The sequence below is a fragment of the Oncorhynchus mykiss genome, chromosome 13 (assembly GCF_057628025.1).
Source record: "Oncorhynchus mykiss isolate SJ-2025 chromosome 13, ASM5762802v1, whole genome shotgun sequence".
NCBI classification, from domain to species: Eukaryota; Metazoa; Chordata; class Actinopteri; order Salmoniformes; family Salmonidae; genus Oncorhynchus; species Oncorhynchus mykiss.
In genome coordinates, this window is record NC_143034.1 from 79,984,954 (window position 1) to 80,008,870 (window position 23,917).

General features: G+C 39.5%; 4 protein-coding genes across 7 annotated transcripts in view; 3 read left to right on the forward strand and 1 right to left on the reverse strand.

Annotated features, from left to right (window-relative positions):
- Positions 1-23,917, reverse strand: part of LOC118937847 (NLR family CARD domain-containing protein 3-like) — a 527,060-nt gene that overhangs the window by 80,804 nt on the left and 422,339 nt on the right. The gene's annotated exons all lie outside the window — the stretch shown is intronic.
- The window catches only part of LOC110516410 (NLR family CARD domain-containing protein 3-like), a 66,600-nt gene that overhangs the window by 39,339 nt on the left and 3,344 nt on the right, over positions 1-23,917 (forward strand). Inside the window, exons 2-8 of one of the 2 annotated variants that reach the window (XM_090197903.1) lie at positions 15,875-16,018; positions 17,821-17,937; positions 18,193-18,277; positions 18,408-18,636; positions 19,013-20,810; positions 21,097-21,270; positions 23,445-23,618. In XM_090197903.1, coding sequence (XP_090054029.1) covers positions 15,891-16,018; positions 17,821-17,937; positions 18,193-18,277; positions 18,408-18,636; positions 19,013-20,810; positions 21,097-21,270; positions 23,445-23,618 — 2,705 coding nt within the window. In that variant the 5' untranslated portion in view covers positions 15,875-15,890. Of the gene's footprint in view, positions 1-13,395; positions 13,524-15,874; positions 16,019-17,820; positions 17,938-18,192; positions 18,278-18,407; positions 20,811-21,096; positions 21,271-23,444; positions 23,619-23,917 lie in introns of those variants that run through there. The other variant, XM_090197902.1, reaches the window with a different exon arrangement.
- On the forward strand, positions 113-11,002 carry LOC149979033 (uncharacterized). Of its 2 annotated transcripts, XM_090197875.1 has the most exons (6): positions 113-1,118; positions 1,541-2,162; positions 6,398-6,444; positions 6,830-7,475; positions 8,668-8,714; positions 8,991-11,002. In XM_090197875.1, exons 1-6 carry the CDS (start codon positions 1,040-1,042, stop codon positions 9,629-9,631), a joined length of 2,082 nt encoding a protein of 693 aa, XP_090054001.1. In that variant the 5' UTR covers positions 113-1,039; the 3' UTR covers positions 9,632-11,002. The 2 variants fall into 2 exon arrangements, with proteins under 2 accessions (XP_090054001.1, XP_090054002.1); XM_090197876.1 differs by lacking the exons at positions 6,398-6,444; positions 6,830-7,475 and having other exon boundaries at positions 8,991-9,766.
- LOC118938482 (NLR family CARD domain-containing protein 3-like) overlaps positions 13,410-23,917 on the forward strand; it is a 201,798-nt gene continuing 191,290 nt past the window's right edge. Inside the window, exon 1 of the mRNA XM_090197845.1 lies at positions 13,410-13,523. The gene's annotated coding sequence lies outside the window, so the exon portion shown is untranslated. The remainder of the gene's footprint in view (positions 13,524-23,917) is intronic.

Consider the following 23,917-nt stretch of genomic DNA (forward strand, 5'->3'; position numbering starts at 1 on the left):
ATAACAGAGGCTACTACAAAACATGCTAACCTCTCACCATTACCAATAACAGAGGCTACAACAAAACATGCTAATCTCTCACCATTACCAATAACAGAGGCTACAACAACACATGCTAACCTCTCACCATTACCAATAACAGAGGCTACAACAAAACATGCTAACCTCTCACCATTACCAATAACAGAGACTACAACAAAACATGCTAACCTCTCACTATTACCGATAACAGAGGCTACAACAAAACATGCTAACCTCTCACCATTACCAATAACAGAGGCTACAACAAAACATACTAACCTCTCACCATTACCAATAACAGAGGGGGTCTGATCTTTGTGCCTCTGTAACTTTCTCATTCATCATTATCCTCGATTCATTCCTGATTATTCATCATCATAGTAGCATCCACATGAATGTAGAAGTGTTCAGAAACATCTTCTATTCTTACTGACAATACAAGTGAAGTGACTCCAAAATGACAGGACATTATTCACCATTCAGTTTCTATCAGGAAAACATCTAAAACACAACCAAGACAAACTATAAATGCATTCAACAAGTTAGTAGAATCACAAGCTTGATGTAATCACTGCAGGCATGGAATATGGGACCAAATACTAAACTTATGACTACTTTAATACAATATAAGTGAATTTGTCCAAATAATTAGGACTTGTTCAAATTGGAGAACTATATACACAAAGTGCTTTCATTTCTAAATGGTTAAACAGATATGATATGTATGAATACCCTGAAATAAAAGGTGACATTCTGTTCTATCACCTAATATGAAACATGTATGTAGGGTTTGTGGCTTTGGTTTATGTTCATATAATGTTCATGTATTCATGGTGGACTTCTCAGGCTCGTTAAGACAAACATTCTGACCACCACTTGGACAAAGGTGTGTGTGTGTGTGTGTGTGTGTGTGTGTGTGTGTGTGTGTGTGTGTGTGTGTGTGTGTGTCTGTGTGTGTGTCTGTGTGTGTCTGTGTGTGTCTGTGTGTGTGTGTGTGTGAGTTCAGGTGTTTCACTCAATGACTGTCTGTTCTTCTGCTTACCACTACAGTGTGGATCATGGTGGAGAGTACACAATGAAACCTGGACTTAGAAAATGTGAGTGTTGACTCCTGTGAAGAATATGACTAAGAATAAGTCTTAATTCAAGTTAAATCAAAGTCAAAGACCACCATCATTACTTACTTGGTCATATTAAATATGAGCTGTAGTTATACAGAAGCAGAAATCAGAGACACCAAAGTTTACAAAGAGTTGCTTTGACAATGTGTGTGTTGTGTGTGTGTGTGTGTTTGTGTGTGTGTGTGTGTGTGTGTGTGTGTGTGTGTAATTAATGGGAATAAGTGTGTTTTATATTACCATACAGTATAACATATGATCATTCAACAAGTCTCAAGTTACCTTAACTTCTCCTTTTGATACCTAGAAACATCTACATTAAATTAATTAGTGAAAAGTGAGTTAACATTCTAATGTGAATGATGGTGATTTCTAATATTGTGTCTGGTTTCATCCATCAGATGCCTGTGATCTCACACTGGACCCAAACACAGTATTCAGATACTGCTTTCTGTCTGAGGGGAACAAAAAGGTGACACATATGGGAAAGTACCATCCGTATCCTGATCACCCAGAGAGATTTGAGCACTGTGGAGAGGTGCTGTGTAGAGAGAGTCTGACTGGGCGCTGTTACTGGGAGGTAGAGTGGAGTGGGGGAGAGGCTGATATAGGAGTGGCATATAAAGGAATCAGCAGGAGAGAAGGGGGTGATGACTGTTGGCTTGGATACAATGACAAGTCCTGGAGTCTGCGCTGCTCTGACAACAGTTACAATGCCAGGCACAATAATAATCTCACTACCATAGACGTCCTCCCCTCCAGCTCCCACAGAGTAGGAGTGTATCTGGACTGGCCAGCCGGCACTCTGTCCTTCTACAGAGTCGCCTCGGACACACTGACCCACCTGTACACATTCCACACCACATTCACTGAACCCCTCTATCCAGGGTTTCATCTTTTTGGTTGTGGCGTCTCAGCGTCCCTGTGTCAGGTGATTCTGAAAAACAATGACCTGAAGGATTCAGGACTGGAGCTGCTCTCTGCAGGCCTGAGGAATCTCCACTGTAAACTGGAGTCTCTGAGGTCAGTATTCCTGTAGTTGGTCAACAAGTGATAACTGTTCACCAGATCCACATGTGTTTACCAGACACACATAGTCTACACCATATGTGTTTGGACGGTGAAGCTTACAGTTTTAAATGTGGTGCTCTGCTCCATCATTTTGGATTTGAGATATAATGTTTCATATTAGGAGACAGTACAGAATGTCACATTTTATTTGAGGGTATTTTCATACAGAGCTGTGTTACTTTTAATAAAGGAAAGCACTTTCTGTATATAGTTCTCCCATTTGAAGAAGTCTAAATTATTTGGACAAATTCACTTATAGTGTATTAAAGTAGTCATAAGTTTAGTATTTGGTCCAATATTCCATGACTGCAGTGATTACATCAAGCTGGTGATTCTACTAACTTGTTGAATTTATTTGCAGTTTGTCTTGGTTGTGTTTTGGATGTTTTTCCTAATAGAAACTAAATGGTGAATAATGTCCTGTCATTTTGGAGTCACTTCACTTGTATTGTCAGTAAGAATAGAAGATGTTTCTGAACACTTCTACATTCATGTGGATACTACCATGGTTATGACACAGTACTGGTACTCCTTATAGTCTCATTATTACCTGAACTATCTAGTACCCTGCACATTGACTCAGTACTGGTACTCCTTATAGTCTCATTATTACCTCAACTACCTGGTACCCTGCACATTGACTCAGTACTGGTTCTCCTTATAGCCTCATTATTACCTCAACTACCCGGTACCCTGCACATTGACTCAGTACTGGTACTCCTTATAGCCTCATTATTACCTCAACTACCTGGTACCCTGCACATTGACTCAGTACTGGTACTCCTTATAGCCTCATTATTACCTCACTACCTGGTACCCTGCACATTGACTCAGTACTGGTACTCCTTATAGCCTCATTATTACCTCAACTACCTGGTACCCTGCACATTGACTCAGTACTGGTTCTCCTTATAGTCTCATTATTACCTCAACTACCTGGTACCCTGCACATTGACTCAGTACTGGTACTCCTTGTAGTCTCATTATTACCTCAACTACCTGGTACCCCTGCACATTGACTCAGTACTGGTACTTCTTATAGCCTCATTATTACCTCAACTACCTGGTACCCTGCACATTGACTCAGTACTGGTACTCCTTATAGCCTCATTATTACCTCAACTACCTGGTACCCTGCACATTGACTCAGTACTGGTTCTCCTTATAGTCTCATTATTACCTCAACTACCTGGTACCCTGCACATTGACTCAGTACTGGTACTCCTTATAGTCTCATTATTACCTCAACTACCTGGTACCCTGCACATTGACTCAGTACTGGTACTCCTTATAGCCTCATTATTACCTCAACTACCCGGTACCCTGCACATTGACTCAGTACTGGTTCTCCTTATAGTCTCATTATTACCTCAACTACCTGGTACCCTGCACATTGACTCAGTACTGGTATTCCTTATAGTCTCATTATTACCTCAACTACCTGGTACCCTGCACATTGACTCAGTACTGGTACTCCTTATAGCCTCATTATTACCTCACTACCTGGTACCCTGCACATTGACTCAGTACTGGTACTCCTTATAGCCTCATTATTACCTCAACTACCTGGTACCCTGCACATTGACTCAGTACTGGTTCTCCTTATAGTCTCATTATTACCTCAACTACCTGGTACCCTGCACATTGACTCAGTACTGGTACTCCTTGTAGTCTCATTATTACCTCAACTACCTGGTACCCCTGCACATTGACTCAGTACTGGTACTTCTTATAGCCTCATTATTACCTCAACTACCTGGTACCCTGCACATTGACTCAGTACTGGTACTCCTTATAGTCTCATTATTACCTCAACTACCTGGTACCCTGCACATTGACTCAGTACTGGTACTCCTTATAGCCTCATTATTACCTCAACTACCCGGTACCCTGCACATTGACTCAGTACTGGTTCTCCTTATAGTCTCATTATTACCTCAACTACCTGGTACCCTGCACATTGACTCAGTACTGGTACTCCTTATAGTCTCATTATTACCTCAACTACCTGGTACCCTGCACATTGACTCAGTACTGGTACTCCTTATAGCCTCATTATTACCTCACTACCTGGTACCCTGCACATTGACTCAGTACTGGTACTCCTTATAGCCTCATTATTACCTCAACTACCTGGTACCCTGCACATTGACTCAGTACTGGTTCTCCTTATAGTCTCATTATTACCTCAACTACCTGGTACCCTGCACATTGACTCAGTACTGGTACTCCTTGTAGTCTCATTATTACCTCAACTACCTGGTACCCCTGCACATTGACTCAGTACTGGTACTTCTTATAGCCTCATTATTACCTCAACTACCTGGTACCCTGCACATTGACTCAGTACTGGTACTCCGTATAGTCTCTGGCCCTGAGATATGAATGACGCAGTTACAGAGACTATAACAAAACATGCTAATCTCTCACCATTACCAATAACAGAGGCTACAACAAAACATGCTAACCTCTCACCATTACCAATAACAGAGGCTACAACAAAACATGCTAACCTCTCACCATTACCAATAACAGAGGCTACAACAAAACATGCTAACCTCTCACCATTACCAATAACATAGGCTACAACAAAACATGCTAACCTCTCACCATTACCAATAACAGAGGATACAACAAAACATGCTAACCTCTCACCATTACCAATAACAGACGCTACAACAAAACATGCTAACCTCTCACCATTTCCAATAACAGAGACTACAACAAAAAATGCTAACCTCTCACCATTACCAATAACAGAGGCTACAACAAAACATACTAACCTCTCACCATTACCAATAACAGAGACTACAACAAAACATGCTAACCTCTCACCATTACCAATAACAGAGGCTACAACAAAACATGCTAACCTCTCACCATTACCAATAACAGAGACTACAACAAAACATGCTAACCTCTCACCATTACCAATAACAGAGACTACAACAAAACATGCTAACCTCTCACCATTACCAATAACAGAGGCTACAACAAAACATGCTAACCTCTCACCATTACCAAAAACAGAGGATACAACAAAACATGCTAACCTCTCACCATTACCAATAACAGAGGCTACAACAAAACATACTAACCTCTCACCATTACCAATAACAGAGGCTACAACAAAACATACTAACCTCTCACCATTACCAATAACAGAGTCTACAACAAAACATGCTAACCTCTCACCATTACCAATAACAGAGGCTACAACAAAACATACTAACCTCTCACCATTACCAATAACAGAGTCTACAACAAAACATACTAACCTCTCACCATTACCAATAACAGAGTCTACAACAAAACATACTAACCTCTCACCATTACCAATAACAGAGTCTACAACAAAACATACTAACCTCTCACCATTACCAATAACAGAGGCTACAACAAAACATGCTAACCTCTCACCATTACCAATAACAGAGGCTACAACAAAACATACTAACCTCTCACCATTACCAATAACAGAGGGGGGATGATCTTTGTGCCTCTGTAACTTTCTCATTCATCATTATTCTCGATTCATTCCTGATTATTCATCATCATAGTAGCATCCACATGAATGTAGAAGTGTTCAGAAACATCTTCTATTCTTACTGACAATACAAGTGAAGTGACTCCAAAATGACAGGACATTATTCACCATTCAGTTTCTATCAGGAAAACATCTAAAACACAACCAAGACAAACTATAAATGCATTTAACAAGTTAGTAGAATCACAATCTTGATGTAATCACTGCAGGCATGGAATATGGGACCAAATACTAAACTTATGACTACTTTAATACAATATAAGTGAATTTGTCCAAATAATTAGGACTTGTTCAAATTGGAGAACTATATACACAAAGTGCTTTCATTTCTAAATGGTTAAACAGATATGATATGTATGAATACCCTGAAATAAAAGGTGACATTCTGTTCTATCACCTAATATGAAACATGTATGTAGGGTTTGTGGCTTTGGTTTATGTTCATATAATGTTCATGTATTCATGGTGGACTTCTCAGGCTCGTTAAGACAAACATTCTGACCACCACTTGGACAAAGGTGTGTGTGTGTGTGTGTGTGTGTGTGTGTGTGTGTGTGTGTGTGTGTGTGTGTGTGTGTGTGTCTGTGTGAGTTCAGGTGTTTCACTCAATGACTGTCTGTTCTTCTGCTTACCACTACAGTGTGGATCATGGTGGAGAGTACAGAATGAAACCTTGGCTTAGAAAATGTGAGTGTTGACTGCTGTGAAGAATATGACTAAGAATAAGTCTTATTTCAAGTTAAGTCAAAGTCAAAGACCACCATCATTACTTACTTGGTCATATTAAATATCAGCTGTAGTTCTACTGAAGCAGAAATCAGGGACACCAAAGTTTACAAAGAGTTGCTTTGGCAATGTGTGTGTGTGTGTGTGTGTTTGTGTAATTAATGGGAATAAGTGTGTTTTATATTACCATACAGTACAACACATGATCATTCAACAAGTCTCAAGTTACCTTAACTTCTCCTTTTGATACCTAGAAACATCTACATTAAATGAATTAGTGAAAAGTGAGTTAACATTAATGTGAATGATGATGATTTCTAATATTGTGTCTGGTTTCATCCATCAGATGCCTGTGATCTCACACTGGACCCAAACACAGTATTCAGATACTGCTTTCTGTCTGAGGGGAACAAAAAGGTGACACATATGGGAAAGTACCATCCGTATCCTGATCACCCAGAGAGATTTGAGCACTGTGGAGAGGTGCTGTGTAGAGAGGGTCTGACTGGGCGCTGTTACTGGGAGGTAGATTGGAGTGGGAGGGGAGAGGAAGTGTGGACAGGGAGAAGGGTTGATATAGGAGTGACATATAAAGGAATCAGCAGGAGAGAAGGGGGTGATGACTGTTGGCTTGGATTCAATGACAAGTCCTGGAGTCTGCGCTGCTCTGACAACAGTTACTATGCCAGGCACAATAATAATTCCACTACTATAGACGTCCCTTCCTCCAGCTCCCACAGAGTAGGAGTGTATCTGGACTGGCCAGCCGACACTCTGTCCTTCTACAGAGTCTCCTCGGACACACTGACCCACCTGTACACATTCCACACCACATTCACTGAACCCCTCTATTCAGGGTTTCATCTTTGGGGTTGTGGCGTCTCAGCGTCCCTGTGTCAGGTGATTCTGAATAACAATGACCTGAAGGATTCAGGAGTGGAGCTGCTCTCTGCTGGACTGGGGAATCCCCACTGTAAACTGGAGACTCTGAGGTCAGTATTCCTGTAGTTGGTCAACAAGTGATAACTGTTCACCAGATCCACATGTGTTTACCAGGCACACATAGTCCACACCATATGTGTTTGGACAGTGAAGCTTACAGTTTTAAATGTGGTGCTCTGCTCCAGCATTTTGGATTTGAGATACAATGTTTCATATTAGGTGACAGTACAGAATGTCACATTTTAATTAAAGGTATTTTCATACATATCTTTTTAACAGTTTAGAAATTAAAGCACTTTCTGTATATAGTTCTCCCATTTGAAGAAGTCTAAATTATTCTGACAAATTCACTTATAGTGTATTAAAGTAGTCATAAGTTTAGTATTTGGTCCCATATTCCATGCCTGCAGTGATTACATCAAGATTGTGATTCTACTAACTTGTTAAATGCATTTATAGTTTGTCTTGGTTGTGTTTTAGATGTTTTTCCTAATAGAAACTGAAAGGTGAATAATGTCCTGTCATTTTGGAGTCACTTCACTTGTATTGTCAGTAAGAATAGAAGATGTTTCTGAACACTTCTACATTAATGTGGATGCTACCATGGTTATGACACAGTACTGGTACTCCTTATAGTCTCATTATTACCTGAACTATCTAGTACCCTGCACATTGACTCAGTACTGGTACTCCTTATAGTCTCATTATTACCTCAACTACCTGGTACCCTGCACATTGACTCAGTACTGGTTCTCCTTATAGTCTCATTATTACCTCAACTACCTGGTACCCTGCACATTGACTCAGTACTGGTACTCCTTATAGTCTCATTATTACCTCAACTACCTGGTACCCTGCACATTGACTCAGTACTGGTACTCCTTATAGTCTCATTATTACCTCAACTACCTGGTACCCTGCACATTGACTCAGTACTGGTACTCCTTATAGTCTCATTATTACATCAACTACCTGGTACTATCACCTAATATGAAACATGTATGTAGGGTTTATGGCTTTGGTTTATGTTCATATAATGTTCATGTATTCATGGTGGACTTCTCAGGCTCGTTAAGACAAACATTCTGACCACCACTTGGACAAAGGTGTGTGTGTGTGTGTGTGTGTGTGTGTGTGTGTGTGTGTGTGTGTGTGTGTGTGTGTGTGTGTGTGTGTGTGTGTGTGTGTGTGAGTTCAGGTGTATCCCTCAATGACTGTCTGTTCTTCTGCTTACCGCTACAGTGTGGAACATGGTGGAGAGAACAGAATGAAACCTGGACTTAGAAAATGTGAGTGTTGACTGCTGTGAAGAATATGACTAAGAATAAGTCTTAATTCAAGTTAAGTCAAAGTCAAAGACCACCATCATTACTTACTTGGTCACATTAAATATCAGCTGTAGTTCTACAGAAGCAGAAATCAGGGACACCAAAGTTTACAAAGAGTTGCTTTGACAATGTGTGTGTGTGTGTGTGTGTGTGTGTGTGTGTGTGTGTGTGTGTGTGTGTGTGTGTGTGTGTGTGTGTGTGTGTGTGTGTGTGTGTGTGTCTGGTTTCATCCATCAGATGCCTGTGATCTCACACTGGACCCAAACACAGTATTCAGATACAGCTTTCTGTCTGAAGGGAACAAAAAGGTGACACATATGGGAAAGTACCATCCGTATCCTGATCACCCAGAGAGATTTGAGCACTGTGGAGAGGTGCTGTGTAGAGAGAGTCTGACTGGGCGCTGTTACTGGGAGGTAGAGTGGGGTGGGAGGGGAGAGGATGATTGGAGTGGGAGAAAGGTTGATATAGGAGTGACATATAAAGGAATCAGCAGGAGAGAAGGGGGTGATGACTGTTGGCTTGGATACAATGACAAGTCCTGGAGTCTGCGCTGCTCTGACAACAGTTACACTGCCTGGCACAATAAGAATTCCACTACCATAGACATCCGCCCCTCCAGCTCCCACAGAGTAGGAGTGTATCTGGACTGGCCAGCCGGCACTCTGTCCTTCTACAGAGTGTACTCTGACACACTGACACACCTGTACACATTCCACACCACTTTCACTGAGCCCCTCTATCCAGGGTTTCATCTTTGGGGTCGTGACTCCTCAGCGTCCCTTTGTCAGGTGGTGATGATGAGTCAGTTTCCCTGTGTCAAACACAACATGATGTTTCGTTTTTGTTCAGTAAGACACACTGGAGCAACAATGTAGTATATCTCTCTGGTCCTGAGATATAATGTTATTATTACAACTAAATATTCAGTTATAATGTTATTATTACATCTAAATATTCAGATATAATGCCATTATTACATCTAAATATTCAGATATAATGCCATTATTACATCTAAATATTCAGATATAATGTTATTATTATATCTAAATATTCAGATATAATGTTATTATTACATCTAAATATTCAAGGTTATACACCACCTAAGTTAATACTCATTAATAGAATCACCACACTGTGTTGTAAAAACTGGTTTCATTTAGAAATCATTGATCGTGTTGTTATTGGGCTTCTTGGTGTTTTTAAGTAGAATTTTTATTTGTCACATTCTTGACAAAACAAAAGAGACGATTTATGCACCACTTTGGACTATACAATAGGTAAGAATAGTTGAATTGTAAAAAGTTGTGATTGTTGTCACGAGTATTGATTTTTGGTTAGGTAACGCCAGTGAAATCGAACAAGAAGTTAACGTATTCTAAACATGATCTGTTTTCATTACGGGGAACAATGAAATGTCTACAATAGGGTATGGCTGGCTAGGAATGTCTTATTTAAAGGGACAGTGCACGTTTATCACGGTTGTTTGAGTGTATGGCAGGGTATAAAATATTTTGGGCCGACAATTTGGAGATAGACTGAATGAGTTACATGAAACATCGAGGAAAATTAAAACGAATGGTTTGAGGGCATTATCATAATTATTAGGTTTCGTTGTTGTAGTAAAAGTTTGGGTTAAGGGGATTTCCCTGTTACCAGAGACAAGATATCTTAAAGGGGTACACTCACATATGGATTATTATGAGTTTTAATTAGACAAGTGAATAACGTATTGCGAAGAGTCGTAATTAAAATGCTGTCAAAGACGAGACAGTTACTTAAATCAAAATGAATTCTAAATAATAACGAAGAGACAATTACGATAGATTTATGCCCATCGAAATGTTCTTATAAATTTAGCGAATTGAGAGATGAGAGATGTTGATTGATGTTGTAAATTCTAATTCAGGATTCAACAGATGTGATAAATTAGGTTTGGTTTCTCGAACCCGTACTACTGTTGCTGCAGACAGCCAACAATTATTTACTATTCATTGAAAGTCGTTGCGGCTCGGCTCTAGGTTGAGCGCTTGTTGATGACATCACTCAAGGCACTTTTGTCGTCACGGAAATGTCTCTGTCCATTTCATGCAAATACGAGTCTTACAAATTCTTAGGAATTGACAGAGTGTTTAATTTTAATTGGGTATTAAAACATATAGACATTTAATTCCTGTAACAGATGATAACTATGTTTGTGGAGTAAAATATGTGCATCTGTTGGTTTGAAATAAACTTTAGTGAAAATTGTTTTTTGAGACTGATTTATGTGATTAAAGAAAACTGTAGTATCCAAGAAGTGTACTTCACATGGATGTATTATGTATTTAACCTTAATGGATGGGTGGTGACTGTTGAGAATGATAATGAATTCAGTGAATAGTTGGATATCATGAGGCCAGGCTCCTATAATGTCGTCTAGAAGTCTGTAATAGAATGTAGGTTGATGTGGGCACTTGGCCAATGCCTCTCTCTCCCATTCAGCCATGTAAATGTTTGCATATTCTGGGGCAAACCTCTTAAGGATATTGAGACGCTATTAGCCAATAGCCTGGGGAAATTCAGAGCGCCAAATTCAAAGAGTACGAGATAAAAACTCTAACTTTCATTATATCACACATGCAGGGTACTCAATTAAAGCTACACTCGTTGTGAATCCAGCCAACATGTCAGAAAATGCTTTTCGACGAAATTACCTTTGACGAGCTTCTTTGTTGGCACTCCAATATGTCCCATAAACATCACAATTGGTTATTTTTTTTCGATTAAATCCGTCCATGTATACCCAAAATGTCCATTTATAAAGCCCGTCTGATCCAGAAAAAAACAGCTTTCCAAAACGCAACGTCATTATAAAATGTTTAAAAGTTGCCTATAAACTTTGCCAAAATACTTCAAACTACTTTTGTAATCCAACTTTAGGTATTTGTAAACGTTAATAATCGACCAAATTGATGACGGGGCGATCTGTATCAATAGCAGCAAGTCAACAAGTCATGGACGATTTTCTCTCTTTCATAACTATCCACAATGTAACCTCTGACAGGTAGTGCCTATTCTTCATTTCACTAAGGATTAACTTCAACCCAATTCCCAAGACTGGCGACATCGTGTGGAAGTTGTAGGAACTGTAAGCTGGGCGCTATCTAATTTCCCTTGACATAGACAATACAGGAAACTGGCGGAGAGATGTTTTTTTTTTTCTGAACAGTTTTTCCTTGGGGTTTTGCCTGCTACACAAGTTCTGTTATAGTCACAGACATGATTTAACCAGTTTTATAAACCTCTGAGTGTTTTCTAGCCACACATACTAATCATATGCATATGCTATGTTCCTGGCATGAGTAGCAGGACGTTGAAATGTTGCACGCTTTTTATCAAAAAGTTGAAAAAAGGCACCCTAACCTCTAAGAGGTTTTAATGGATGGGTGGTGACTGTTGAGAAGGATAATGAATTCAGTGAATAGTTGGATATCATGAGGCCAGGCTCCTATAATGTCGTCTAGAAGTCTGTAATAGAATGTAGGTTGATGTGGGCACTTGGCCAATGCCTCTCTCTCCCATTCAGCCATGTAAATGTTTGCATATGCCGGGGCAAATTTCTTGCCCATAGCTGTTCCCTCCACCTGTAAGTAGTGCTTATCATTGAATATAAAGTCATTGTGTGTGAGGCTGATTTCTAATAATTGTAGTATTTCATTGTCTGGTCTATTGATATCTGGGTGTGCATGGAAAATATTTCTGACCGTCTGTACTCCTGTTGCTGTATTCATGTTAGTGTATAAGCTATCAATGTCTATAGTGAATATATATATGTTTGGGAGGGAACAACTATGGGTTTGATCTTCTCAAGAAAGTGATAAGTGTCTCTGAGGTAGCTGGGGTGTCTAGTGGAGAGAGGGTTGATATAATCATCAATATATTGGGCTATGCCTGGCTGGGGTTGGGGGTTGATGCTGGGACTGAGGCTGGGGTTGGGGTTGATGCTGGGGCTGAGGCTGGGGTTGGGGTTGATGCTGGGGCTGAGGCTGGGGTTGGGGGTTGATGCTGGGGCTGAGGCTGGGGTTGGGGGTTGATGCTGGGGCTGAGGCTGGGGTTGGGGTTGATGCTGGGGCTGAGGCTGGGGTTGGGGTTGATGCTGGGGATGAGGCTGGGGTTGGGGTTGATGCTGGGGCTGAGGCTGGGGTTGGGGGTTGATGCTGGGACTGAGGCTGGGGTTGGGGTTGATGCTGGGGCTGAGGCTGGGGTTGGGGGTTGATGCTGGGGCTGAGGCTGGGGTTGGGGTTGGTAAAATCACAATAATTCTACATTTATAGTATGAACCTGGATCATCATAATGATTCTACATGTTATAATATGAACCTGGATCATCATAATGTTTCTACATTTATAGTATGAACCTGGATCATCATAATGATTCTACATGTTATAATATGAACCTGGATCATCATAATGATTCTACATGTTATAGTATGAACCTGGATCATCATAATGATTCTACATGTTATAATATGAACCTGGATCATCATAATGATTCTACATGTTATAATATGCCATGGCCTTTACTGGCCAAAGGTTAAACTGCTGTTATGGTTATGAAATACTATGGTGTTGTGTCACTAGACTTTGACCAGATATTATTACATCCAGAGATCAACTGAACCTAGAACATAGATACAGAGACACTTGTCATCAGGAAGGTTCTCTCTCAGCACAACGGAAAATATCTCAATGACTTGACATGTTCTGGTTGTGAATTCAGGCTACAAGGTAAGACTCTTCCCAGGGATTATTGTAAAGTGTGTAGAGACATTAAATGTCTGGTGTTATTTTAGTATAGTGAATGACAGTAAAACACTCAGATCTAACAGTCCATTTCACCTGGGACAGCTACGTGACAGTTCAATCATACTAAATGGCGCTAACTGGGTGTAGTCAAGTCACATTATAACATGTTGTTCATATAGCTAACTGGGTGTAGTCAAGTCACAATATAACATGTTGTTCATATAGCTAACTGGGTGTAGTCAAGTCACATTATAACATGTTGTTCATATAGCTAACTGGGTGTAGTCAAGTCACATTATAACATGTTGTTCATATTGCTAACTGGGTGTAGTCAAGTCACATTATAACATGTTGTTCATATAGCTAACTGGGTGTAGTCAAGTCACATTATAACATGTTGTTCATATAGCTAACTGGGTGTAGTCAAGTCACATTATAACATGTTGTTCATATAGCTAACTGGGTGTAGTCAAGTCACATTATAACATGTTGTTCATATAGCTAACTGGGTGTAGTCAAGTCACATTATAACATGTTGTTCATATAGCTAACTGGGTGTAGTCAAGTCACATTATTAAATGTTGTTCATATAGCTAACTGGGTGTAGTCAAGTCACATTATAACATGTTGTTCATATAGCTAACTGGGTGTAGTCAAGTCACATTATAACATGTTGTTTATATAGCTAACTGGGTGTAGTCAAGTCACATTATAACATGTTGTTCATATAGCTAACTGGGTGTAGTCAAGTCACATTATAACATGTTGTTCATATAGCTAACTGGGTGTAGTCAAGTCACATTATAACATGTTGTTCATATAGCTAACTGGGTGTAGTCAAGTCACATTATAACATGTTGTTCATATAGCTAACTGGGTGTAGTCAAGTCACATTATAACATGTTGTTCATATAGCTAACTGGGTGTAGTCAAGTCACATTATAACATGTTGTTCATATAGCTAAATGGGTGTAGTCAAGTCACATTATAACATGTTGTTCATATAGCTAACTGGGTGGAGTCAAGTCACATTATAACATGTTGTTCATATAGCTAACTGGGTGTAGTCAAGTCACATTATAACATGTTGTTCATATAGCTAACTGGGTGGAGTCAAGTCACATTATAACATGTTGTTCATATAGCTAACTGGGTGTAGTCAAGTCACATTATAACATGTTGTTCATATAGCTAACTGGGTGTAGTCAAGTCACATTATAACATGTTGTTCATATAGCTAACTGGGTGTAGTCAAGTCACATTATAACATGTTGTTCATATAGCTAAATGGGTGTAGTCAAGTCACATTATAACATGTTGTTCATATAGCTAACTGGGTGTAGTCAAGTCACATTATAACATGTTGTTCATATAGCTAACTGGGTGTAGTCAAGTCACATGATAACATGTTGTTCATATAGCTAACTGGGTGTAGTCAAGTCACATTATAACATGTTGTTCATATAGCTAACTGGGTGGAGTCAAGTCACATTATAACATGTTGTTCATATATTCGTATATCGCGGTTATTTTACAATTAGTATATTTTTTATGTATAAGTTGTAAGTCGTCTTTCAGAATATCAGAACATTTGTTGTTTTCTAAATTCCAATGAGCTCCTGCTTCCTGTGTAATTTGGTATGAAACCACTGAACAGACTTTTCTTAACATTAATATTAGGAACTGAATTCAGTAACAGCATCATAATATCATACCTGTTGAACAAAGCAACACACTAGAATGAGAGAAATTATTAAAAGAGAAAGTGACACATTATTATTAATATTATTATATATTATATTGTTATTATTATTATTATATTATTATTATTATGGACAAAAGGTGAAAAATATAAATCACGACTACATATTCATGTGATGCATTAAATCACCTGACTGTTTGAATGTGTCTGTTAGTAAATATTTTTTTTTCTAAGAGATAATGAATAAAAGAGAACATCTGACCTTCAAGAATTACTGTGTTAATCACAACCAACATGTTGGATCTCTGTTTAGTTGTCACTGTGTTAACCACAACCAACATGTTGGATCTCTGTTGAGTTGTCACTGTGTTAACCACAACCAACATGTTGGATCTCTGTTTAGTTGTCACTGTGTTAACCACAACCAACATGTTGGATCTCTGTTTAGTTGACACTGTGTTAACCACAACCAACATGTTGGATCTCTGTTTAGTTGTTACTGTGTTAATAACCACAACCAACATGCTGGATCTCTGTTTAGTTGTCACTGTGTTAACCACAACCAACATGTTGGATCTCTGTTTAGTTTTCACTGTGTTAACCACAACCAACATGCTGGATCTCTGTTTAGGGGTCAGTGCTCTAAAATGAGTCTCTCTGGGGAGAGAGAGGAGGTGGGCCCTGCCTCTAAAATGAGTCTCTCTGGGGAGAGAGAGGAGGGGGGTCCTGCCTCTAAAATGCATCTCTCTGGGGGACATGACACCAAAGCTAAGAGGTAAGATGACCATTTATAAAGAATTTATCGAGTTCATTCAAAAAATAAATAGTTATCTTAAGATGAAACACTATATATCCTTTGTTTATCAGGAATGGAATGTTCGTATCCTGTATATTTGAATGTGATATGTGGTTGTCTAAATCAGGGGTTCTCAATCCGGGGTCTGTGGAGGTACTGCAGGGGTTCTCAATCCGGGGTCTGTGGAGGTACTGCAGGGGTTCTCAATCCGGGGTCTGTGGAGGTACTGCAGGGGTTCTCAATCTGGGGTCTGTGGAGGTACTGCAGGGGTTCTCAATCCGGTGTCTGTGGAGGTACTGCAGGGGTTCCACGGCACCCTGACTGTACTCGTTGCAATGTACAACTCTTCACACCCGTTTAACACTCTAAATATCTTTGGCATAGTAGGTATCAAGTCCCTTGCCAATAATGTTGCCTACAACATTGCAACAATGTTCATTTTCATCGAACACATATTACACCCTAGATGCCTTCAAATGCCCAATTTATAGCCAATTTATAGCCACGCCCAATTTAGGATTATTATTTAACAACATGATGTTGTGCTCCAAAGGGAGAACTTGAACTAACATGATGTAAACGTGGTTATTATTATACACTCTCAAATAACATGATGTAGATAATTAAATCATCAGAAGAAAAACGTGTTTAGAAAACAAGGTTCCTTATAGAGCCAAAAAGGCTTCTATCACTTCATTAATATGGAACCACTAAAACATTATATATATTTGGGTTCAGTGAAGAAGAACCCCTAGAGTTCTGATCAACAAAAGGTTAATGTTTTGAGGATGTGAACCCAGCAGCCCTCCAGTGGTCAGAACAAGTCCACCCTTCGGTCACAGCTCCAACTCCAACCTGAGTTAATCTTCAGAAATAAGCCTGAGTCAATCTGCCAAAATGAAGACAAAATGCAATGCAGACATACATGGTATCACTTGTTATACATAAGTATTATACATAAATCATTGCCAAAAGCACAAGACATACTGTTGCATGTTGGTCTATATTATTAATGGATTGATCATATAGAAATATAAAAACATTATTATAAACTACTACAAAGCAATTACATGTGGCTCAGGAACCACTGACTCACTGCATTATTCTATAGTATTATCAAGACACCTGCTGTTAACTCTTAACTACTTAGGACAGCTCACGAGGTGTCCTAAATATCTGCTGACTAGGTGGGTAGGTAATTTAGGTAATGGGTAGGTAACTAGGTAATTTATACCCATAAGTGTAAAATGTCTTTATTTTCAGCACTTATACGACCAATTTTCTACTCTGAGACACTTTGGCCATATGGTCCCAGATCTCAAAATTTTGTTATAAAAAGACTGAATGTTTGATCTCAAAATGTTATAATTTTTTTTAAATGTTTGTTTAACATAATAATAAAAAAGACTGTAGAGACTGGGTTTAGTTGATTGTGTTGCACTGATCATGTCCGCGTTCTGGAACTGTCCGCGTCCCCGTACAACCTCGAGAATGCGTCTTCCAGCCCTCTAATAAATTACATAATTCAACCCTCCCGGTTAGTAAATTTACCTCAACATGCCCCCGGAGAAGGCAGAGTAACGACACCAGCCTTTTAGCGGGGCTGACAGACTGACTACAACGCTCGCGACGCTAAATTAATCTCGTTATTAAAAATGACACACTGCTCGCGCGTTAACTAACGTCTGGAAGTCAGTTCTATTTGTGAAACTCTTCTTATGTTTCCCCATCTGAGCTCAGAGTAGATGAGAGATGTAATGTTTGTCTCTGTTGTGTTGAAGACCAATCAAGCAGGAGACCCCAGCCTCCCCTGTTCCCAGCTGTGTGTCCATGAAGAGTGACCGGTCTATGGATCAACCTTTACAGTTTAGAGAGGGAGACTTTTCTACTGAACAAAGGTAAGAAGAACTAATGGGTGATGGTCAGTGAGTTAAACAACACTGTCTCTAGTCATTTCTCCTCTCACATTTTCCCATTTATTGTTGTTGTTTTCATAATCCATAGGCTAATCATTTTGTCCATTTTCATAGTCCTAAGACAATATTAAACAAACACAACATTCCCTCCGTGTGTGTGTGTGTGTGTGTGTGTGTGTGTGTGTGTGTGTGTGTACTCCCTGGATGAGGAGATGTAATCTCATGTTTTGTCCACAGAAACCAACAGGAGAGATCAGAGTCAGAGATTCTCAGTGGTCAGTCTTCCCAGAGTCATCAAACAGACCTGGCCTCCATATTCAGTGTATGTGGTCCTGTTATGTACATTTGTTTTTGTTTACCTCAAGTAAAGTTGATCTGTCAATAATTCATTAATGTGTTAATGAGAAAAGCATTTCTTCTCTTGCTTAACTTATATACTTGATTTATTTCAGTTGCTTGAAGAGAAAATTATGACATTTGTGAAGAACGAGCTGAAGATGTTCAAGAGGATTCTTAGTCCAGAACTCCCAGAAGGCTTTGAGAGTCAGAAGCAGGATAAGGAAGTGGTGGATGCTGAAGATGAGAAGCAGGAGAGCAGTGCCAGAGAGGGGGCTTTGAAGATCACACTGCATGTCCTGAGGAAAATGAACCAGAAGGAGCTTGCTGACACACTGGAGAAATGTAAGATCTGTCTGCCTCATGTTGAATGCTGTTTTATAACATTTAAAAGCTGTAGCTAAAGTACAGCTAAAGTAGCTGTGTAACTCAATGATATTGAAGCAGCCTTAACACAACACCTAGTGACCTCATCAAGTAGCAGCAGGGATGTGTTGTGGTGATTAATTTAGAGAGAGGGAGACAACATAAATTATACCATCAATAATACCAATAATAATATAATCAGTCACACCAGTCTGTAATGCATTATGAAAACATTTACACATTTATACAGTCTGTTAACAGAATGAATTATTATAATGTAAAACTTTATAACAGTCCTATAATACTGTAGGCATTAAAACAGACGTAATATTAATATCCTCTGTGTTATTTATTCATTCAGATGAGCTTGCTGTGATTTGCCAACGTGAAATCAAATCTAATCTAAAGAAGAAGTTTCAATGTGTATTTGAGGGGATCGCTAAACAAGGAAACCCAACACTTCTCAATAAGATCTACACAGAGCTCTACATCACAGAGGGTGGAACAGGAGAGGTCAATAATGAACATGAGCTGAGACAGATTGAGACAACAACCAGGAAACAAGCAAGACCAGAGACTGCAATCAAATGTAACGACATCTTCAAACCCTTAACTGGACAAGACAAACCTATCAGAACTGTGCTGACAAAGGGAGTTGCTGGCATTGGAAAAACAGTCTCTGTGCAGAAGTTCATTCTGGACTGGGCTGAAGGAAAAGCAAATCAGGATGTCCAATTTGTATTTTCATTCCCTTTTCGGGAGCTGAATTTGATGAAAGAGGACAAACACACTTTTATTGAACTTCTCAATCACTTCTCAATGGAAACCAAACAATCAGGAATCTCCATCAACAACAAGTACAAAGTTCTGTTCATCTTTGATGGTCTGGATGAGTGCCGACTGCCCCTAGACTTCCAGAAGAACAAGATCTGTTGGGACGTCACAGAGTCAACCTCAGTGGATGTTCTGCTGACAAATCTCATCAAGGGAAATCTCCTTCCCTCTGCTCTCCTCTGGATAACTACCCGACCTGCAGCAGCCAATAAGATCCCTTCAGGGTGTGTTGACCAGGTGACAGAGGTACGAGGGTTCAGTGACCCACAGAAGGAGGAGTACTTCAGGAAGAGATTCAGTGATGAGGACCTGGCCAGCAGAATCATCTCACACATAAAGACATCAAGGAGCCTCCACATCATGTGCCACATTCCAGTCTTCTGTTGGATTTCTGCAACAGTCCTTGAACACATGCTGAAACATAAGAGAGAAGAGATGCCCAAGACTCTGACTGAGATGTACACACACCTTGTGGTGTTTCATACCAAACAGAAGAATGAAAAGTATCTTGGGAAAGAAGAGACAGGTCCACACTGGAATAAAGAGAGCATTCTGTCACTGGGAAAACTGGCTTTTCAACAGCTTGTGAAAGGCAATCTGATTTTCTATGAAGAAGACCTGAAAGAGGCTGGAATTGATGTCAATGAAGCCTCAGTGTACTCAGGATTGTGCACACAGCTCTTTAAAGAGGAATGTGTGCTGTACCAGGACAAGGTATACTGCTTTGTTCATCTGAGCATTCAGGAGTTTCTGGCTGCTGTATATGTGTTCTTCTCATTCATCAACAACAATGAGAATGTAATGGCCAAACCTCAATCAACGTCCAGGAACCTTTCTGTGAGGATCAGACAAAGGCGTAAAGTTGCTTTCTACAAGAGTGCTGTGGATAAAGCCTTACAAAGTGAGACAGGAAACCTGGACCTTTTCCTCCGCTTCCTTCTGGGCCTCTCACTGGAGTCCAATCAGAAGTACTTACGAGGTCTACTGACAAAGACAAGAAGCAGCTCACAGAGCCATGAAGAAACAGTTGAGTACATCAAGGAGAAGATCAGGGAGAATCCCTCTCCAGAGAGGTGCATCAATCTGTTCCACTGTCTGAATGAACTGAATGACCATTCTCTAGTGGAGGAGATCCAAAGATACCTGAGCTCAGGAAGTCTCTCAAAACCCAACCTGTCACCTGCACAGTGGTCAGCTCTGGTCTTTGTGTTGCTGACTTCAGAAAAGGAGCTGGATGTGTTTGACCTGAAGAAATACTCCAGATCAGAGGAAGGTCTTCTGAGGCTGCTGCCAGTGGTCAAATCCTCCAGAGCTGCTCTGTGAGTAAATAAAATGACATTTAAGAACTAATCATCAGGACAAAATATTCAGTTTGGAGAAAAATATGTATTATAATATGTAAATAATATTATATTGAAAAACATATTGAATAAATTCATTGATTTTCACATTAGTATAACAATATGACCATACAATTCTAGGAGACGGAAGATGAATCTATATGTTGTTTGAGAGAATAAACCAAATGCATCTGCCATTGTCCTTCTACACTACTGGTGTTAAATTAACAGTGTGTTTGTGAAGTCATGATGATCTCTTTGTCAGGTTGTCAGGCTGTGGAGTCACAGAGGAAGGCTGTGCTTCTCTGGTCTCAGCTCTGGAGTCAAACCCCTCACACCTGAGAGAGCTGGATCTGAGTAACAATGACCTGCAGGATTCAGGAGTGAAGCTGCTCTCTGCTGGACTGGGGAATCCCCACTGTAAACTGGAGACTCTGAGGTCAGTATTAACAGATACAGATACTTTATGTATGTAGTTCTCCCATTTGAAAAAGTCACAATTACTCTCACACATTCACTTATGGTGTATTAACTTGCCATAAGTTTAGTATTTGGTCCCATATTCCATGCCTGCAGTGATTACATCAATCTTGTGATTCTACTAACTTGTTGAATGCATTTACAGTTTGTCTTGGTTGTGTTTTAGATGTTTTTCCTAATAGAAACTGAATGGTGAATAATGTCCTGTCATTTTGGAGTCACTTCACTTGTATTGTCAGTAAGAATAGAAGATGTTTCTGAACACTTCTACATTCATGTGGATGCTACTATGATGATGAATAATCAGGAATGAATCGAGAATAATGATGGATGAGAAAGTTACAAAGGTCAGACCCCCTCTGTTACTGGTAATGGTGAGAGGTTAGTATGTTTTGTTGTAGCCTCTGTTATTGGTAATGGTGAGAGGTTAGCATGTTTTGTTGTAGCCTCTGATATTGGTAATGGTGAGAGGTTAGCATGTTTTGTTGTAGTCTCTGTTATTGGTAATGGTGAGAGGTTAGCATGTTTTGTTGTAGCCTCTGTTATTGGTAATGGTGAGAGGTTAGTATGTTTTGTTGTAGCCTCTGTTATTGGTTATGGTGAGAGGTTAGCATGTTTTGTTGTAGTCTCTGTTATTGGTAATGGTGAGAGGTTAGCATGTTTTGTTGTAGTCTCTGTTATTGGTAATGGTGAGAGGTTAGCATGTTTTGTTGTGACCTCTGTTATTGGTAATGGTGAGAGGTTAGCATGTTTTGTTGTAGCCTCTGTTATTGGTAATGGTGAGAGGTTAGCATGTTTTGTTGTATCCTCTGTTATTGGTAATGGTGAGAGGTTATCATGTTTTCTTGTAGTCTCTGTTATTGGTAATGGTGAGAGGATAGCATGTTTTGTTGTAGTCTCTGTTATTGGTAATGGTGAGAGGTTAGCATGTTTTGTTGTAGCCTCTGTTATTGGTAATGGTGAGAGGTTAGCATGTTTTGTTGTAGCCTCTGTTAATGGTAATGGTGAGAGGTTAGCATGTTTTGTTGTAGCCTCTGTTATTGGTAATGGTGAGAGGTTAGCATGTTTTGTTGTAGTCTCTGTTATTGGTAATGGGGAGAGGTTAGCATGTTTTGTTGTAGCCTCTGTTATTGGTAATGGTGAGAGGTTAGCATGTTTTGTTGTAGCCTCTGTTATTGGTAATGGTGAGAGGTTAGCATGTTTTGTTGTAGCCTCTGTTATTGGTAATGGTGAGAGGTTAGCATGTTTTGTTGTAGCCTCTGTAACTTTCTCACTCATTATTATTTATGATTCTTTCATGATTTTTCTTAATCATGGCATCATCAGGATTAATTTATTATTGTTTAGAAACATGTTATCTACTCTCTTAGACAGAAAAGTACTCCACTCATCATCCACCATTTTATTATTGGGCAAAACACAACCAAAACAAACTGCAAATGCAACCAACGAGTTTACGACAAAAAACTGATTTTTTTTGACTATTTTAATACACTATGAGTGAATTGTTCAGAATACTTAAGACTTCTTCCAATGGGGAGACTGGAAACATAAATTGTTTTCATTTTTAATAGTGAAACACATATGTCTTAAAATACCCTCAAATTAAAGGTGACATTATATACTGTCACCTCATATGAAACATTTGACCTCAAATCCAAAATGTTGGAGAATAGAGACACATTTAAAATGTTAGCTTCACTGTCAAAATAGATATGTTGTGGACTGTATACTCAATACAATCTAAATCTGATACCTCACTGTCTAAATAGATATGGTGTGGACTGTATATTCAATACAATCTAAATCTGATACCTCACTGTCTAAATAGATATGGTGTGGACTGTATACTCAATACAATCTAAATCTGATTCCTCACTGTCTGTCTTCTGACTGATACTGCTTTTTAAACTGGTCTGGTCAGTCTACTATAATATTTGTACTATGTATTTTTCTATCTGCAGGCAATACTTTGATCATTTGTTATTTCTAATAATGAAACATTCATTTATTAATAGATATGGAAGGTTTCAGGACACTGATATATCTGAATATGTTGAAAAAATATACTGCCACTATTTTCACCACCAAAGAATAGCAGTGTGGTTTTAATATGATTTGACTCTTTGTCAGGCTATCAGGCTGTCTGGTCACAGAGGAAGGCTGTGCTTCTTTGGTCTCAGCTCTGAGGTCAAACCCCTCACACCTGAGAGAGCTGGACCTGAGCTACAATCACCCAGGAGACTCAGGAGTCAGACTGCTCTCTGCTGGACTGGAGGATCCACACTGCAGACTGGAGAAACTCAAGTATGTAGAGTGTTTATTTTAATGTTCATATCAGACATGTTTGACTTATCAGGCTAGTTAAGACAAACATTCTGACCACCACTTGGACAAAGTTGTATGCTGACTGTGTGTGTGTCCGTGTGTGTGTGTGTCCAGTGTCCTTTGTGTGTGTGTGTCCAGTGTCCTGTGTGTGTGTCCTGTGTGTGTGTGTGTGTCCTGTGTGTGTGTGAGTGTCCTGTGTGTGTGTGTGTGTCCAGTGTCCTGTGTGTGTGTGTGTGTCCAGTGTCCTGTGTGTGTGTGTGTGTCCAGTGTCCTGTGTG